Source organism: Passer domesticus, chromosome 18 (genome assembly GCF_036417665.1).
Source record: "Passer domesticus isolate bPasDom1 chromosome 18, bPasDom1.hap1, whole genome shotgun sequence".
NCBI classification, from domain to species: Eukaryota; Metazoa; Chordata; class Aves; order Passeriformes; family Passeridae; genus Passer; species Passer domesticus.
In genome coordinates, this window is record NC_087491.1 from 2630526 (window position 1) to 2650381 (window position 19856).

Sequence of the window (19856 nt, forward strand, 5' to 3'; positions counted from 1 at the left end):
TGAAAACTTAAAAAAGAATAAAATAAACTTTGCAGAGGAGGAACCAATGTCAACTCCAAGAAAATCACAGTTATCAAAGCCTGGAGAATGGCAGAAATAATTGAGTAAAAAGCACACCAGGTATTAATCATTGGGCACATCTGTTTTCTGTTTTGGAATCACTCATTTCAAACTTGAGGCTAATCAGCTTTGCTGAGCTCTCAGAGTGCATCACTGCAAGTGGATGACATCAGGTTCGATGGTTGATTGCTTCCTGCTCAAAGGGCACTTCATACACAGCTGGCTGTGGGAAGGTCTGCAAAAACCAGGGGAACATGACATTCCTCAGGTCCAGACACAAGAGACCAGGGAAGAGTGAGACCATCAACATGGAGCAGTGACAGGTTATTCCCAGCCAAAGAATTTGAGGTAGAGAAGTACAAGTCCGGGTTGGAATATGCACAGGTGAGGGGAAGAAGGAACTGAAGCCTGACCTCTCTGATTTGTGTCCACTCAGCAGTTTTAGGTGGGGTTTAACTGCTCAGCTCATTCTCTGAGCATTGCTCACCTCACCAGACCCTGCACCAGACTCTGCACAGCTGCATCTGATGCACATCCCCAGGGCTGTCCCAGAGCCCAGACATTCTGGCAGTAGGAGCAGAAATCTGCCATCTCATTTATGACTCCCAACCACACTGAAGCTCCTTCCCCAGCACTCCCCAGGCACAGCCCAGGGCAGAGGTGGCTCTGGAGGCTGGGAAGGGCAGCAGTGGCCCATGGCCCATGGGCTGGCTCCCTCTGCTCCAGGGACAGGCAACGTGCCACTACAGCAGCAGGGTATGTGCAGAGGAACAAGGGGTGGATACTGAAACATCATCACCTTTATGGGAGAAACAACTGCTGCCCAATTTTCCTTGGGCTTCTTAGCCAATATGATTCTTAGTTTAAAAGAAAAAACTAAATACAAATGAACACACTTTAAAATACAGTAAGAGCTGAACATGCCTTTGTATAATTAAGGTGGTGAATAGAGATAAGAAGCAACATCAGAGACATTTTCCCTGGCCTGAGAACAGCTCAGAAAGAGCCAGAGTGAGGAAATCAAAAATCTGATTATCCATTAATGTGCTCAATCGATGCTAACACTGATCTCTACTGACAGATCTGCAGAGATACACTGCGTGTAGTCCAGCACCAGGGATGAAGTAGGGCTACAAATACCAGCACCCCTGACTTTGTTCACAAAATCCCTGCACTGAAACTGAAGGTCATGATGGGCATTTTACACTTCTGAGTATTTGTGCTCCTTCAAGTTTAACTCTGGTCAATCACCCTTTCTATTATGTCTCCAGCAGGATTGCTGACCAAAACCTGCAATTCTCTGTCTACACAACTTTTTCTCTGGGTATTCCAACATATTTTATGTCAAATTTTAACTGAACTCTACCAGATATCCCACATTATCTTAACTGAAGGAGCAAACATGAACCAAATTTAACATACAAGCCTTCATTATTTCTAGAAATTGATGGATAAAACAGTAGATGAAAAAATGTACTCTGCTTTTGAAAACAGAGAAATCTGAACCACTGAAATCTGACAGCAACCGAAAATCTGATAAAAATCTGATAGCAACTGAAAATCCTGTTAAAAATAAAATGCTACTGTCTTCATCCAATATTCTTTTTTAAGAACCAGAGTGATGAAGGGGAGAGAAACTCTGCTAATCACTGAGACAGAGGCTGGAGTGGGAGGTCTCTCAGGCCCAGGAATATTTCTGCTTGTCAGAGGCTAAAAAGATTATTTATTGTTTCCTTCCTAAACCCAGCTCCACTGCCACCTGTTCAGAATTTACTATAAAGCTGTTAAACAAGACGAGAACTTTGATGCTGACTGTGAAAACAAGTTTCACTGTATCTGACCCGAGCAGCACTCACTGCTGATCCAGAAGCAAAGGAATTTGATTTTTTCTTTAAGCACAGCTATCTTTTTACCTTTATAAGCTGTTTAAAAAATGTAAATAAAATAACTCAGTGGACAATAGAGGGCATTCATCCCCCAGAAAGACAGCCGCCACCCTTAGACATGAAATATCGCAGCACATTAAGTCATGAGACCCCGCTAATCAAAGCTGACAGGGCCCTGAATGTGATTTCTGCTGAGACTTAGCGATATCATGGGGCACTGAAGCATGCACAGCCTGCCAGACTGCCCCTGTTCATGTGACAATGGCTTTTATTCCCCAAAGGGGCCTGCGAGTGACAAGAGTCCCCTTTGTCTCCGGGCTCCTGCATTCGCAGTGCAAGAGAGGTTCATTCAAGCAGCCCCAGACACTCTTTGAAAGGCTGAAGTGTAACATAAGATGACCATGAAACACTAGCTTGCCTTCTGCCTACCCCTCATTCTTCTCCAGCACAGCCTGGCCTATTCAGGGCCTCTCGCAGCCCCGCTCGCGCTGCATTACCCCCGGTCTGCTGAATCCCAGCATTGTCCTGCCAGCACCCCGCGCTCGTCCACGCCACGACGGGGTACCCTGCCACACCAAACCCAGTGTCCTGCCACGCCACGACGGGGTACCCTGCCACACCAAACCCCGTGTCCTGCCACGCCAAACCCCGTGTCCTGCCATGCCACGACGGGGTACCCTGCCACACCAAACCCCGTGTCCTGCCACACCAAACCCCGTGTCCTGCCACACCAAACCCCGTGTCCTGCCACACCAAATCCCGTGTCCTTCCACACCAAACCCAGTGTCCTTCCAACCAAACCCCGTGTCCTGCCACACCAAATCCCGTGTCCTTCCACACCAAACCCTGTGTCCTTCCACACCAAACCCAGTGTCCTGCCACACCAAACCCAGTGTCCTTCCAACCAAATCCCGTGTCCTTCCACACCAAACCCAGTGTCCTGCAACGCCACAATGGGGTGTCCTTCCACACCAAACCCCCTGTCCTTCCACACCAAACCCCATGTCCTTCCACACCAAACCCAGTGTCCTTCCACACCAGAATGGGGTGTCCTTCCCATGCCAGATCAGTGAGGGAGATCAGATCAAAACATCCGGCACCCTTCCCACATCAAAACACCCAGTCTCCTTCCCACACCAAATCAATCCAGAGTCCTTCTTGCACCACTTCCACTGACACTCAAGTGCCCTTCCCACACCAGAAACACTCACCACCCTTCCCACACACACCAAATCCACCAGCACCCAGCACCCTCCCCTCGCCAAATACTCCCAGTGCTCTTCTCACACCAAATGCACTGCCACCCACTGCCCTTCCCACACAGCACTCAACCAGGGCATTCCCACGGCACATCCTCCCACACCCAGCACCCTTCCCACATGGAGTTCCCCTGTTCCCCAGCCCCCTGGCTCCCATCGCCCTTGCCAGGCCGCATCCCCCCAGCAGCACAGCCGGGCTCTGGCACCTCTGGCACAGCCCAGGTCGAGGGTGGCACGGAGCCATGGCTGGATAAGGAGGGGCTCTGAGAAGGGGACAAGGCTGCTGTGCTTCACTGGAAGTCCCTGAGCAGGAGTGCTGAACCCTCCCATCTCCCCAGGCCATGGGGGCCACAACGAGCTTGGAGCCCCTTGGCCTGCTCAGAGCTCTCCCTGCTGCTCCAGCAGCTGCACACTCCTGTCACAAAAGAAAGATAAAACACCGGACAGCCTGGACACCTCAAAACCCTGTTCCACATCCCTGCTTCTCCCAGCTCCCAGTATGTGCCTGTTTGCTGCATCCCAGGAGCACAGTGCCATCCGCTGGCGCTGCTCCCCTGCCGGTGCCTCCTCAGCACAGCCCGTGCTGCTAAACCAGAACCAGAACCAGAACCTGTCCCTGGTCCCTCTCCTGTGCCCCGTGCCAGCACTGCCCCAAGCCCCGGGCTCAGCCTCTGAACAGCTCCTCCAAATCCAGGTGTAAGGGAGGGCCAGAGGTGCTCCAGGAACAAACAACTGCCACGGCCATCCCCAGGGAGCTCTGGGATCTCATTTCCCAAAGGGAACGTTCTCCAAAACCTCCATGAGGAAAAGGAGCCTTAACTCTCAGGGCAGAGGACATTCATGGTTTGCACACCACAGACAAAGGGAATAACCTGCTCTAGAATAGATCACAGAATCCCAGACTGGTTTGGATTGGACAGGACCTGAAAGCCCGAGCAGTTCCACCCCCAGCCATGGCAGGGACACCTCCCACTGTCCCAGGCTGCTCCAAGCCCTGTCCAGCCTGGCCTTGGAGATTTCCAGGGATCCAGAGGCAGCCACAACTTCTCTGGGCACCCTGTTCCAGGCCTCACCACCCTCACAGGGAGGGATTTCTTCCTGATATCCCATCTAAATTTGTCCTCTTTTAGCTTAAAATAGTTGCCCTATCACTTACCCTATCACTATCTGCCCATAAAAAATGTAATCTCCCTCTTTTTTTATAAGCCCTTTTAAGTACTGAACTGTAAAATGCCTGGTGTTTTATTGCAAATACAGCAAGAAAATAAATAATGACAGTCAGGATTTGTATGGATTTCTGTCCTTTCAGGTGAGAGACTGAAGAGACAACAATCCCACACGTGAGTGTGCTTCACTGCCCCAGCTGAGAGATGGGGAAGAGAAGGACAGATGGACACCCAGAGCCACTGCAATGCTCAGAGCCCCAGCTCCAGGTTGTTTGGGGTTAGCCTGACTTAGGTATGTTCAGTCCCCAGGGGCACTAAAAGACTTCCTGTTATTTTTGAAGAGAATTCTATTCATCCTTCTGGCAACAAAAGAAAGCCAGAAGAAAGCTATGGCTGAGAATGAGAAGCTGTTGAGGTTTCCTATTCTTCACACTGGGAATGAGCAGTAAATGATCTCTGCTATAAAAGAAAAAATAGAACAACAATTCCACCACGAAAATCTAGAGCTTTCCAAAGCTAGATCTAGAAAGAACTGTATTTCTAATGAAAACAACAAATATCTTTGGAGCCATGAACCTAAAAATCCCACTTGAATATAATAAAATAAGACATTTCTTCATGTTGTAATTGTCAAATATTCACATTCAAAAACGTTTTGAGCACGAGACTGTCAAGCAACTACCTGGGAACTTCAAACCAAATACAAAATATCTTTGTTTTAGTACTGAAAGAAATAAAAAATAATGGGATTCCAGAATGTCACCTGGGAATTCAGCTGTACTGAAGAACAGTATTTTAAAATACTATTTGAGTTTTACTTTTGCTAAACAAGGTCGAATTGTGGTATACCATCCAAATGAACCATGTTTCTGGGAGAAAAACAAACCCTTTTGCCTCTAAAAAAGAAAGACCACAGGATAGTTGGGAGGAACCTTCAAGACCATGCAGTTCCACCTCCTGCCATGGGCAGGGACACCTCCCTCTACCCCAGGTTGCTCCAAGCCCTGGCCAAGCTGGCCTGGAAGCATTCCAGGGATGGGGCAACCATGCTGGAGATGCTGCAGTGCTGCGAAACCGGGTAAAGCACAGCAGATCCTGGGTCTGGTGAACTCCTGCCTGTGTCAACCACCCAGACACAGACACAGGAGGTTTACACATTTCGAATATGATCCTCAGTGGTAAGGAGGCTTCAAAACTCCTCCAACTGAGACCTGAGGCTGGGGCAATCACATGGGACCAGTGAGGTTTTCCAAGCCCTCTGGTTGCAGGTGCGGTGAAGACAGCACAGCAGGTCTATGACCAAGGACTAAAATCCCTTCTTTTCTTGCTAAGGACAAGGAAAACAAAAAAGAATACAACCATCCCTTAAATTCTCCAAATTAAAGACTATTAACCTATTACTTTCAAAGTCAGCAAAGGAGTGGAGGAGGATTCCCTGGCATTCTCTCCTCAGTCAGCAGAAAAGCCGAGGGTGAGCCCAGGCTGCTTCTGTACATGGGAAGAGCACGCTAAGCTGCAGCATTCACAGCGTGCAGCTGCTGGGATGAAATGGAATTCACATTGAAATGCATCCAAAAAAAAGGACACAGACATTCACAGAGAGCTGGCAAGGTAAATTTATTTGAAAGACATGACCCACCTCTTTGTAATTGCCCTGGAGATAAAGATGACTGACATGTTCAAGCAAATAGTTCCGGTCTGCTGTGTGGAGCTGGTAAATGCTAATCAGGGGGTCAAGCAGATTAGCTGGGCACTGGGAGAGCATTCCGAGCACATGGGCCTGCAGCTTCTTCAGCTTGGTGCCAGACTTCAAAAAACAACCAAAAAACAATCAAACACAGGTTTGGTAAAGATGGCTGTGATTCAAGGGTGGTTGAAAACACAGCTTGTTTAAACAGAGTAAGCGAATTCCTCTGGAAGGGATTCTCTGATTTCCCCACGGAGTCTGCAGGCAGAAATCACAACAACATGATACACATTTTTTCCACAGCACCCACTTTATGAACATGAAATGTCTGTAGGGTAATTCTGGAGAAGGGACAGGGCCTTGTGCAAAAGTAAAATCTGAAACTGGAAAAATGCCCTCTGTGCTAACAGAGCTCTTCAGAAATTCTCCCTTCTAGTTCCCAGCAGGAAATCTTTGAATCCAGTGACTCCCCTCTAGGGAGATCTCACCTATCAGGCATAAGAATTCCATTTTCATTCCCAGGCTTGCTGCTGGGTGCATGAAGAGTAGGGAAAGAAAAAGCACCATCAAAAGATGCACAGACACAGGTATTTAAATCCTTGTGCTCCCACATGATCATTCACTCATGATACAGGAATTTCAGTGCCAGTAGCACTTTGCCAATCCTGTAATGGCAGAGCTCAACATCTAACTAGAGCCATTTGGAAAAATGGGAAAGGAAGCAACACAAATATAAAAGTATCCTGCAGTTCAGAGCCAAAAGCTCACAGAAAAGAGACAATCTCAGTAGGTCAGAATATCTGAAGTCAGAAGGAATGGTAAACATTAGGACACATAATCTGATGACCCAACTTTACAGAACTAATCATTCAGCTGCTGAAAAGGCAGGCTGTTCCCATTTTCTGCATTCCCACCATATGGCAGGAATTAAGCAATCCTACAGTAACTGGCTTCTATTTGCAGAGCTGGAAGAACACACAGAGCAGATTTCTGCAACTGGGTTTCTCCTGACAGCAGGGATGTGGGTTCCAGTGGGAGAGCCTCCAGCCTGGAAAGGCTGCGAGAGCAATGCTCGATCAAAGTGGTTTGATCTGGAGAGATGAAATCCCAACTTTGGAAGGGAAACAGCTCTGGCAGCACAGCTCCCAATATGATTTCATTTTCAGGTCAGCATGCCACAGATAACATCTCACTGTGTTTCACACCTTGTCACACACTGCATAAGGCTACAGAGAAGATACTGGACTTTGGAAAAAAAGTGAAACTAGAGATACCTGAGGAACGTTACAATCAATTGCTCTCTCATCTCTCCCAGCTCTCTTGCTTTCTCTTTTTCTAACCTGTGGGACAGCAGGATGTGCTTTTAGCCAAAGCTGCAGCTCCATGGTGATGCAATACCCCAGGGAATGCCCTTTCCCCTTCCAATCACTGCTGCTCTCCAGCATGGCCAGGAGTCCTGCCAAAGGGTCCTCCAGTCTGGCAAAGCCCCGCCTGATTTCTTCCTTGAGCTGCTGAGATACAAAACCACATTGTCATGTACAAAAAGATTAGTGAATCCTCCCTTCCCCCAGCTGAACACAAAGCTTTATTTTTTTTAATTTAATCTATTCAGTGAGGTAACTGTTGCTATTCAGCCACCATCCGCGCCTCCAGTGACTTTTCATGTCATTACAGATTCCTTCATGGCTCACTGCACCTCAAACCCAATGGGAAAAGCAGCAATTGTCCACACTAATTATCCCATAAAGACAGAGAAGTTGTTCTGTGGGGCAGACAAAGGGGCTTGGGATTTGGGGGAGGGGAGAAGTGAGCTGGAGAGAGGGGTGTTATTGGGAAAATGGCAATATTGAAGGTAGAGAAGTGGGCTCAAAAATCTTCTGATCTTCTAAGATACCTGCAAGGTGTAGTACAAGAACCCCTCCTCATGGCTGCACCACAAACCTGCACATTTGACCTTACACCCACTTCAGCCACAATAGTGCCCATAGCTGGAATATCTGTGAGTCTCAAATTAGTTTGGATTTTACACTCAGATCAAAATGAATGAAATATCTGAGCTCAAATTCTACCAGACTGTCATCATCCAGATCTGTACTCTTTCCCCAAAAAGCTCCCTGAGCACCTCCTGCCCCTGCACATCTCCTTGAGCCTAAAGGCCCCACAAAGGGGCTCAAAACATGGGAAAACTCCACGCTATAAATCTTAGGAATCCCAGGGTGATGTGTTCAGAAATGTGAAGGAATTGGACCCTCACTTTGTGAATGTTAATAGGCTACTTACTCCCCATCTGGCAGAAGTGATAAATTAGCAGTGCTGAGCAGTATCTCTATAATGTTTACATCAGAAGTAGTTTCCAGGGAGCTGGGAGGGTTGGCAGGGTGAGGAGGTGGCATCCTCAGTACCCACACAGGACCTCTCACTGCATGGTACATCATCAGCGTGGAGCAGGGCAAGAGCAGAGACAGAAACAAGAAATCACTGAGAGCAGCTGCTCTCTTTCTTTTCTGGCTAAAAAGCCAAATCCAAAAGATGCTCATTCCTGCTGCAGCCAGCACTTGTAATTTACTGGATTCATGGCCCCATTCGGAGCTTCCAGTGGAAACAATATAAAGTTTGAAGAGCAACATGGAAAACAAAATAAAATCTACAGAAAATTTGCCAATGAATTTCTTCTTTTTTTATTCATCGACAATTTTTACTGGAAGACAGTTGTTTTCCAGAGTGTCTTTCATGTCTGGAAAAACCACAGAACCTATGGTTTATGACAGAAACTGTTTCTTTCTCAGTAGGCTATAAAGGCAGTATGAAAAAGCTGATGACTAACGGAGATGGGACTTTAGATAAGAGATCTCTCCCTCCGAGTAATTTTCCCTGTGGCAAGAGTTTGTGATGTTAAACACAGGGCTCCAGCTTTTCTGGGAGATGCAGCAGAAGGCAAAGATGAGCTCTGATCCAACCACAAACATCCAATACAACAGCCAAAGGAAAACACACCAACTGGCCAACTCCACTGCACTGTTTGGAAATGGCTTTTTCCCCCCCAAAAGCCCCACTTCAGCACATTTGGAGCTTCCACCACCCTGCTCAGCTCCTCCTTGGGCTGGAATCTGAGCCTGGGCTCTGGCAGGATGGGCTCCAGCAGACACCAGGTCCTGCTGGCGCAGGCAGAGCAGCTCCCAGCACTGACACCACCGCCAGCAGCACGAACTGTGCTCGTCTGCTCTGAGTCTGAGCCTGTGATGAGCTGGGAAAAAGCCTCCTTCCAAACCTCCCAGCAAGCCTTCAGCTAGGGCATCTATAGTCTGAGGGGAAAAGGCAGAGAACAAAAAGGGCACAAGACACCTAAATCAGAGAGGAAAGAGTGCTGTGCTGCCTGGCTCGTCCCTCTGCCAGAGAGGGATTCCTCTCAAACTTTTTTTGTAATTGCCATTTCCATTTCAATTGATTCCCATGGCAGGGAATGCTCCTTGGGGGGATTTCTACAGCCTGACAGATCATGGGAATAGGAAAATGTTGCTGATGTTCAAACTACACAGTCCTTTATTCATCTTTGATCCCCTCTTTCTAGTCCCACAGCTCCGGGCAGTCTGCTGATGCTCCCTGGTTATTCCCAAACTGTCATTCCTATGCAGGCAATGACCATTTTTTGTACCCCTGTTCCAGAACTGGGGTCACGCCCTGGCAGACACATTCCTGCCCATGGTCACTGATTTGAGGCCAAGGGGCTGATTTACCCCAGCTATGGACAATCCTGACCTACAGGCACACACAGCGAGAGGCAGAGAAGCTCCTGCCACTTACCTGGCAGTGGGGCAGGCTGAGCTGGACTTAAGTCAACTCATCTCAGTTATTTGGGCTGGACATTTGGGGGGCAGCAGCAGCAGCACAACCCACCTGAGCTGCACACAGAGGACAGAGCAGCCCAGCCCCTCAAAACAGAGTCTGCACTTTCTGTGGGTGCACAGCCCTGGGCATGGCTCAGCCCGTCCTGGTGACAGTGTGACAAGCATGAGTCAGAACCCACTGGGACATTCCTGCTGTGGCCCCCCACAGCAGCTGGGCTCACCACAGCCCTCCCCACTGCTCCAGAAAGGCTTTCCTTGGCACCCTCCAAGCTGAGAAACACCCTCCTCCTCAGCACACAGCCTGGGGGGGGGACACACCTGCAAACCCCGCTAGTGACACTGGGGTGGCCAACAGAAGATAGACATGGAGCTGTAGGAATGAATCTAAAGGAGGCCACTAAGTTGGTCTGAGGGCTGGAGCCCTCTGCTCTGGAGCCAGGCTGGGAGAGCTGGGGGTGCTCACCTGGAGAGAAGGCTCCAGGGAGAGCTCAGAGCCCCTGCCAGGGCCTGAAGGGGCTCCAGGAGAGCTGGAGAGGGACTGGGGGATAAGGACATGGAAGAACAGGACACAGAGAATGGCTTCCACTGCCAGAGGGCAGGGCTGGATGGGATATTGGGAATTAGGAATTGTTCCCTGGGAGGGTGGGCAGGCCCTGGCACAGGGTGCCCAGAGCAGCTGTGGCTGCCCCTGGATCCCTGGCAGTGCCCAAGGCCAGGTTGGACATTGGGGCTTGGAGCAGTGGAAGGTGTCCCTGCCCATGGCACAGGGTGGGACTGGATGAGCCTTAAATTCCTTCCCAACCTAAACCAGTCTGTGATTCCACAGCTCCTGGGGATCCTCCAGCTTTTCCACCCCCAGCAGAATCACTGCAGTGCTCTCTGCCAAAGGACACATCCATGGGAAGCTTTTTCTTTTCCAGAGTATTTTTCTTCCCAATCCACATACACATCCCAGGGTATCCAGTGCAGAGATTTTGATGATTTCTCTTTTCTGCTGTTGTTTTGTGGGATTAACTGCCCTCCACACCTAAAGAACAGTATTTTTTTTTTCTCCAACTCCAACAAAACTTGATGGAAAGCTCAAGGTTTCAGAGTTGCTGAGCTCAAGTCTCTGCCAGTGAGTGACCATTTGGAAAGGCACCTCTCACATTGGGTTTCCAGTTGTTTATTCCAGCTGGCAACCACAGACTAACAGTAATGGAAAGTCTAAGAGCAGCAGCCCAGGACAGTGAGTAAGCACTGCAGACACCCAGGATGCAGCACGTCCACCAGGTCCTCAGCCACACTGGCCACTCCACACAGGAGATGCTCCACGTGGTTATGTGGGAGCTGCAGGGCTCTGGGCCTTCTAGGAAAGGACCCATTTCACTTCTGAACCTGCCTGAGCAGCACAGAGTTAAACATGGAAAACTCAGCCCTGCATCTGCTGGTTTCTTTAGTTTTCAAGCTTCCAAATTCAGATGCAATATATTTTACTGCCTATGAAAAATCTCAGTGTAGAGCCCATAGGTTGCTGTATAAAAATAACAGCACTAATTTTAGACAGCAGTGTAAATTGCCTTCACCACTCTAAAAGGCAAAACCAAACCAAATCAGAAAAAAATTACTTCAAATATGAAAGCTTTAATCTATCCACTTGGCAAAAAGCACTTCTCTACCAAACTCAACTCTCATTTTTTTCTGCTACTAGCAATATTCTTCCCCCTCCCCCCCCAGATTCTCCATTTAAAGGACAAAAAAAGTGTTTAAAACAAAACAAAAACAACTTTGATTTTCTTTCCTTCTGTAACTCAGCCCTGGAAACTCCAGCTCTTTTCTAGGAGCCCCTGAGCTGCTCCCCATCACACAAAGCTACCTTTTCTTTTCACTTGTAGCTGCAAATGCAGAGGCTCTTCCCCTGAGTGCTGGAATGAAAGCAGCCGTGAAGGCTGGCGGGTCTGAGCCCAGCGTCCTGTGCCTGGACATGCTCTGCATCCAGAGAAATGCAGGGCTCAGCCTTACCTTCCCCAGCTCCTGCTTTGTCCAGAGAAGCTGAAGGGTTTTCAGCAGTACGAGTGGGTCCTGGCCTGGAGGAGGGGGAAGAGAGAAAAGGAGAGAGAAAATCAAAACAAAACAGATTTATTGGCTCTGTAGAGGCAGCCCAGACACACTGGGGCATTGTTTCACCCCAGAGAAATCTGCTACTCCATGCTGGAAACCACCAAGCTCCAACTGCCAGTCAGGATTAGTGTGTAAAACCCAGCACTCTGAAATCCTACCAAAATCCCAGCCGGCAGCCAGGCAGGCTTTAACCCAGCACCCCTGGCTGTGCTGGGCAGCCCCAGCCCAGCCCTGCCCACCCCACCCTGTCCCGGGCAGAGCTCAGGGTCCTGGAAGGGCCAGCCAGCTCGGGAGGGGTGATCAGCACAGGGGATTTTCATGCATGGCTCTGCAGTGGAGGCTCTGGGCCAGCTGGGATGGAGGAGGGTGACTCTGGGCCACAACAGGGCCTGGGTGTGCTCAGGTGCTGCCCTGCCAGGCTGACAACAACGGGGCTGCAGTGGCATTCAGGCAAGAGGGTGCCCGAGGAAGAGGGAAGATGAAAGGCTGCTGTGATAAATGGCAAGGCTAAACAAAGAGGGATCAAATATTTCAAAAAAAGGTTATTTGGAATTTTCCTCTTTTCGCCTAGCTACTGCAGAACTTGCACTCAGTTGTTCTTTTGTGTGTTATCCCTCATACAGTCATCATACCATTATTCATCACAGCAATATTCACCCCACCAGTACTACTAAAGAAATTGTTAGGAACACTTCATTTTAAAAGCACTAACATGTTTGATATCTGATTCTAGTTAATTCACAATCATTTACTTACAAAACCAAGACACAAAATATTCTGAATGAAAATCATCTGCAGCATCAACAGTTAAAATGTGAAGAATGAATTTAAAAATCTGAATTAAGTCTAAACCAATCCTCCTAACGCACCTCCTCTTATGTTTTCATACAGCCAAAAGAAAAATGTTAAACTGAAAAGAAAACTTCCTTTTAATCACCTTCTGTGTTTTACAATTCCTAAAGAGCTTATTTCCAAATGCTAGATTTCATGCTCAGTATCTCATCACACTTCATATTTCAGGTCACAAAAAACTCCTTCAGCTGTGAAAGGCTCTACCTCATCCAGCTGAACTCTGAGGCACTGCATTTATAAAATACTTGAAGTAGCAAGCTGATTACTGGTTGAGCCAAGAGCATGATAATATTCCCATTATCCACTAACCTCTGGGAAACACCAGCCAAATTAAAAATGCCACATTTACAATTCACAAGATAATATTTTCTCTCATCTCTGGTTGTTCTGAAATGCTGAACTCTCCAAACACTGGCTGCTCTCAGCTACTGCTCCTCCTTTGGAAAAAGAAAAGGCTCTTTTTACACCAAAACAGAAGAAAAGCCAGATCTCTTCTCCCCAGTAAATTAGCAAATTACAGTCAAATTCAGTCCATGTGTGTGTGCATATCTGCACACTCTCCTCTTGGCCTGACTCCCAAAGAAATTTATACACACAGAGGAAAAAAAAAAAGAGAATGCAACGCAGTGTGTAACCAAATACACTGTAAATCTGAGCTGTAATTAATGCAGGGAACAGGCTGGAATGATACAGGAAATGAGAGCAGTTAGGAGAGCAGTGTTTCACTTCACATACAACCAATAATTCAACTTGTTAAAAGCTTTCTCAACCTCAGTCAACAAACCCAGCCCTTTTCTTACTGACTGTTTCCTACCTTACCTCCCTGCCACTGAAACCCGAGCTGATACAGCAGCAGGAAAACATCTCTGCAGTCAGCTCTAACCAGGCCACTAGTGCCAGCGTGGCACTGAGCAGTCCCAGGGACACGGGGCACCTGCCCTGCCCCAGAGCCGGCTCTGCACACACCCAGGGCTGGGTTATTTCCACAGAGCACCCCTGGAGCACGGCACCCACTGCCCAGCACAGCAGGGACACGGACCTGGCGGAGACCCTGCAGGGGAGACGGCTCCAGGGAGACCTCAGAGCCCCTTCCAGTGTCCAAAGGGACTCCAGCAGAGCCGGAGAGGGACATGAGACATGGGACAAGGGCCTGGAGGCACAGGACAAGGGGGATGGCTTCACAATGACAGAGGGCAGGGACTGAACAGGGAGAGAAACTGAAAAATCTGCTGGTGTCTGCACAGGGCTGTTCCCTTCCTCACCTGGTGAGGCTTCTGGGAATCTAAGGATGAGGCACAGTCAGGGGCTGAACATAACAAAATAACCCACAAGCAGTTGCTCCCAGGGCCAGACATAAACAGGAGATCAAAACCACCTCGTGCCCTGGTCTGGTCCCACCAGAGGGGGGACACTGCAGCTCCTGCAGACCCTGGAGCTATTGCATCCAGTTGCTCTCCAGATGAGACAGAAGATGGAAATGTGAAGGTCTCCTGAAAGAAATGAACAATTCATCTGCTCTGCCTCCTGCAGGATCTCTTTGGAGGACTGTCCTCCTCACAGTTCTCCTGGCACCCCTAGAATGTGAAAAATAAGTGTCTTTGACACAGATAATTAATCAATAACTACTGCTATACTCGGGTGGGACACCAGACAGGTACCTGCCCATCCACATCCGAGAAGGACGAAGAGAATCAGCACTAAACTCATAGCAGGACATCCAAGGAAAAACAGGGACTTTCACAAGCCTTCCAGAAAACCCTGGAGATGTTGTGGCTGCTCCACACAGCAGGCAGCAAGGGAGAAGTACAAGGTAAGGAGGGATAAAACAAAGTAACTGAAAACCAGATATTCAGAACTGAACCACAAGGGCATCTGGGCTCAGCTCTGGACAAGAACAAGGCAAGTATGGGGCCAAAAAAACCCATCCTTCCCTCCAAGGACACCCAGAAGCTCCACTGCTAAAGAGAACTTCAGTCCAGCACAGTTTCCTACATCCTGGAGAGATATCCAGCTATTAGCAAGGGGCATTCTATGAGCAAAATAAAAACAAGAAAAATAGCAAAAACAGGAGAAAAAATTTTAAAAATCCCCAATGTGGAAAGTCAGAGAAACCAGTCTCCCTGCTCCAGCTTTGAGCAGCTGAGGAGGGTCAGGAGACGTGTCCCAGGCAGCTGAGCCCTTCCAGCTCCCAGACTGAGCTCAAGACAAACTGCTCAGTCTGACACTGACCCTTCACAGCTCCCAAAAAAAGGGGATTGCAGACCTTAAAACAGCTGGAAAAGCATCACCAAATCAAGGTTAAAGCACTTTGGTGGAGATCTCAAAAAGACATATCTGCACCAACTCCAACAAGACACAAAAGACCTCAAGTTTTGGCACCGACAGTTTCTCCCAATAGCATGTTCCTGTTTTAAACATTTTACACTAATATATTTCCTTTGAATGTTTTTCATTCTGAAAATTAATGAGTTCTGCCCTGAATCTGGTACCAAAATTGCAGGAGATGGTAAATCAAATGTCTTCCAGTTCTCAAGATCTGTGGTTACATTTCAAAACCATATAAACCACAAGGCTTATATTTTTGAGTTAGAAAAGTGCCTTTGAGGAAAACCATAAACTACTTTCTGTTCATTCTCTCCATTTCCTTTGTGCATCTGTCACTCAAACCCTGCTGTGATCACAACAAAAGCGATGCCTGGGGGCTGGTGAGGTAAGCACTGGATTTGCTGGTGAAGTTTGCAGTGGTGTCCTTGCAAAATTCTGCTGCATTATTCACCAGTGCAGCAAGAGAACCCCCCGTTCTGACTGAGCCTCCTCTTACTTGAGGAAAGGGTGACATCCAACCCCAGAGGAGGAATTTCCCAAGGAAAAAACCTCCTCCACAAAGAGAAAAAACTTTCTCTTTGTGCCCAAAGCCATTAAATGCCTTGTAGCCCAAAACCTGGAAGAATTACAGTCAGCAGAAGGAAAGATACTCAATGAAAAATAAGCAACCCCAAAGATGGTAGAAAAAGTGAGTGAAATGCAGGGTCAGAGCCCCCAGACTGTCACAGCTGAAAGCCATGGACAGGTAAAGTCAAGAACAAAATATTAATTATGAATAACAAATTTATGGAATCACAGAATGTCCTGAGCTGGGTGGGACCCACCAGGATCACCCAGCCCAGCCCTGTCCCTGCCCAGACCCCCCACCAACCCCACCCTGGGCATCCCTGGCAGCGCTGTCCAAAGGCTCCTGGAGCTCTGGCAGCCTCGGGGCCGTGCCCATTCCCTGGGGAGCCTGGGCAGTGCCAGCACCCTCTGGGGGAAGAGCCTTGCCCTGAGCTCCAGCCTGAGCTGCCCTGGCCCAGCCCCAGCCGTGCCCTGGCTCCTGTCCCTGAGATTGGTGCTGTCCCTCTGCTGCCCTAAAATGGTTATGTTTTCTTTAGGCAGCCAGCTTGTCCCCCTGTCCTGCAAGTTAACCAAATTTTAATAAATGTTTAATGGAATATCCAACCCACCCAGTAGACAATCAGTGAATTTTTACTATTACTTATTGTTTTGTGTGCCTTCTGCCCCAGTAAATCCCAGGAATCTGTTCTCAGTGAAAATCTCCTGCTTATCTCAACATGTCTTTGCAATGTATTTCTGAAAGGAAAACTAAAGTTCAAGGTGTTTCCATGTCCCCCTTAGGGCAGGTGGCCCATTTGGACTTTAAAACTCCAATACCTCAATGAAGACAATGCACAAGCTGGGGGTTTGAGTGAGCAGAGCCATTCACCCTCTCTGCTCCAGCAGCATGAGGGGCACACCCACTCTGGGTCATTTAAATTGCAGTTGTGGACAAACAAATTGTGTGTTATGTGTGAATTAATCACAGTCTCTTATCCAAAGCTAGTTGGTCTCAGTTTTGTTGAGAAGTGGCTGCAACTCACATCAGGTGCATGCTATTTTTGCAGAACAACAGGCACAGAAATAGTATCACTTAATGGAGCAAATGGATACATTTTCTAGTGCCTAAATTTGAACTGCTGAGGACAAGCTGATGTAATTCAAAAGGTACAAAATTCCTCTGTAGAACCCCGATTGTGACACCTTCCAGGTGTTCATGCTGTGCCCCCTTTAATGAGCACATGTAACATAAATAAACCTTTCAGTTTATTGTCAGGAGCCAGCACTTGGTGATTGATCCCAATCCCCACTGACTGCAGTGATGGGTCCCCCACGAAGGACTGAAAGCAGGCAGAGGTGCCCTGCACTGCTCAGGTGGCACTGCCTGCAGGGACAGGGCATGCTGCCAGGACAGGCTGCTCCATTTCCACCACTGAATCCAGCAGAGCCAAATTTACAAGAGGATCAGATGTCACAAAACTATTTCATTTTATAAACAATGCATTGCTCTGCTTTAGCACAATTTCCAGAGCACCAAGACTCCCTTCCCATCCCAGCAACCCATTCCTTCACTGTGCTTCCCACAAAAGGCAGATATGCTTGAGAATGTCTAACTGCATTTAGCTGAGCTCTCGCAGCAAGCAAATGAAGCAAGAAGATGGAGAGAGTCCTTGGTTACTTGGCCTGTGTGGCTCACTCCAGCCTTGGCTCTGTGTCCAGTTTCAGCTGCTGTTTGCTGATCCACAGAGCTTTGAACTCAGCTGCACCAAGCCCTTCCCATCTCGGGAGGGAAGGAACCACACCAGGAACCACAGCCCCGAGCTCCTCACACCACACACCTCCCTGCAATTTGAACATTAAAGACAGAGCCTTTGGGGAGGCCTGGGAGTCCAGGTTCACCAAAGGAAAGAAAGGCATTTCTTACTTGCTCCTCCAGCTCTTCATCCACACATTTGGATTTCTCTTCTGCACTAATGCAATCAGTAGGAGGATCTACATCAGACAGGAGGGGAAAATATCCCAAAAATGTGCTGAGTTCCTCACTTGCAATCACCTGACTTTGAATATCAGCTCATTTTCAATCACCAGAAACCTCGTATGAGATGAATGGTTCCACACTTCTTCATTCATCAGCCAGCTGTGACTGCTCTGTTTCTCCAGCCCTGTGACGACAGCCACCTCCTGCTCGCCTGTCCCTGCGGCCTCTCTACAGCAGATGAAGATTCCCACAGCTGGGATTGGTCTGAGCTAAAGGGGTCACATCACCTAACACACTGCCACAAGCTGGCCCAGCCATCCCTGGGAACTGCAGAACCAGTTCATGTTTTGTTCTTAGGCCAGATGGAAAAGTCAGCTTGGAGTGATTACCCCAGCCCAGTTCTCTGCCTGCATTGAGAGCAGGGGCAAAGCTTTATTCCAATCCAACTGAGATGGCTGTTCCACTCAGCAGGAAATATTTTGCTTCACTTTAGGGAGGAGATCAGTATCTAGAGGCTTATCTTTTTGTGGCTCTTTATCTTCTTCCAGACAGACTTGGTTTAACAGAAACTTCTGACTCAGTGATGCACCTTACAAGGTACCAGCCAACAATTCCTCCACAAGACTCTGCTCTGGAACTACTCTGTTAATGTGCCAACATGCAGTCATGTATCACAGAATTAGTCCCAATGAATGTGTGTTCTCTAGTGCCCTTGCACAAGCTTACACCAAGCACACAACCACAGAATGGCTGGGGCTGCATCTGGCTCTGCAGACAATACTCATCTCATGTTCCTCACTTGGTTCCTCTAGACAAAAGCCAGAATTCCTCAGGTGCCATTAGCTGAGCCCACAGTTTCCTGGGGTCACTGTGTGAAGCCATACCTGGTCTGTGCTGCTGACTACATCATTATTGAAGAAGCAGAATTAGGAGCTCAAACAGAAATATGGGGGAGAATGAGGTGCACAGGCAGAACATGGAGAAACTGCCCTGCTGGAGAGGGAAAAGGGAAATGAACAGTGTATTGAAAGTAAGAGAAGTTTTTCTAGAAAAGAAGCCAGCCTTTCTCAATGGCAACAAAAATCATTCTCTAACTAAGGGCAAGTGAGATCCTTTCCATTCTGAGAAATTTGAGTTATGAAAACATAATAGGAACCCTCAGCATTTGGCTGATACATGCTTGATTTCTAAGTGAGTCAGAAGTTCACATTCTTCTACTGCAGCCTCCCAACTGAAAACAATCCCCACACTTCAAGCAAAAGAATAATAAAGCACACATATGCTTCTTATAAAACAATCCTTACAAATAACCATGCCTTTTGTTTTCCTAATGGCTAAAATTCATCATTTCCCCCCCAAAAAGCTCAGATCAAACAAAATGCGCTCTCATTAAAAGAGAAGGCTTGCTTGGCTGAGCACAACAGGCAGTGACATTGCCCTCTTATTTTCTTAGTGCTTTTTGTCAATGGAGAGCCTGGAGAGCTGCTCCCCAGGCTCTGTGGGGCAGGGCAGGCTCAGCACAGCCCCCCCTGTGCTCCAAAGAGGGGCTTTCCTCCCCCTCTCCCCACAGCCCCAAGAGCATCCACATTCCGCTCTCCCCCAGAGTGTGCAGACACCTGAGCAACACCAGCACCACCACCATGGAATCCCAGACTGGTTTGGGCTGAGAGGGACCTCAAAGCCCATCCCATTCCCCCCCTGCCACGGCAGGGACACCTCCCACTGTTCCAGGCTGCTCCAAGCCCTGTCCAGCCTGGCCTTGGACACTGCCAGGGATCCAGGGGCAGCCACAGCTACTCTGGACACCCTGTGCCAGGGCCTGCCCACCCTCCCAGGGTGTCAGAACCCAGGGCATCCCTCTGGATGCTCTGGATGGTTCAAAGCCCTGGCAGGGGCTTGGAGCCCCTGGCAGGAAGCCAAAGACACCTGGGAATTCTATCTCAACCCATAGAGGAAATTACCAGCCTTATATGAAGAATTACAGGTCACAAAAGTTTAAATAGCATAGTAGTAGCAATCACAGGGTGAAGGTAAAAATTTTGGAGCATTGTACAGGGGAGTTTGGAATTCTGTACATGGGGGTCAGGGTTCCAAGATGGAGGGATTTGGGCGTGCCCTGTCCTTCTTCTTTCTTCTCCCTGGCATCCATGTT

General features: G+C 48.2%; 1 protein-coding gene across 21 annotated transcripts in view; it reads right to left on the reverse strand.

Annotated features, from left to right (window-relative positions):
- The window catches only part of EXD3 (exonuclease 3'-5' domain containing 3), a 254263-nt gene that overhangs the window by 165698 nt on the left and 68709 nt on the right, over positions 1 to 19856 (reverse strand). For 13 of the 21 annotated variants that reach the window (XR_010348975.1, XM_064393456.1, XM_064393451.1 and 10 more), the window contains 3 exons: positions 11905 to 11969; positions 7333 to 7569; positions 6011 to 6178 (listed from right to left, as the gene is read on the reverse strand). The exons of 2 other annotated variants lie outside the window; for them this stretch is intronic. Coding sequence is in view for 18 of the 19 variants with exons in the window: in XM_064393456.1 (XP_064249526.1) it covers positions 6011 to 6178; positions 7333 to 7569; positions 11905 to 11969 (470 nt within the window). In the remaining variant the exon portion in view is untranslated. The remainder of the gene's footprint in view (positions 1 to 6010; positions 6179 to 7332; positions 7570 to 11904; positions 11970 to 19856) is intronic. 6 more of the 21 variants (XM_064393457.1, XM_064393463.1, XM_064393459.1 and 3 more) reach the window with 5 other exon arrangements.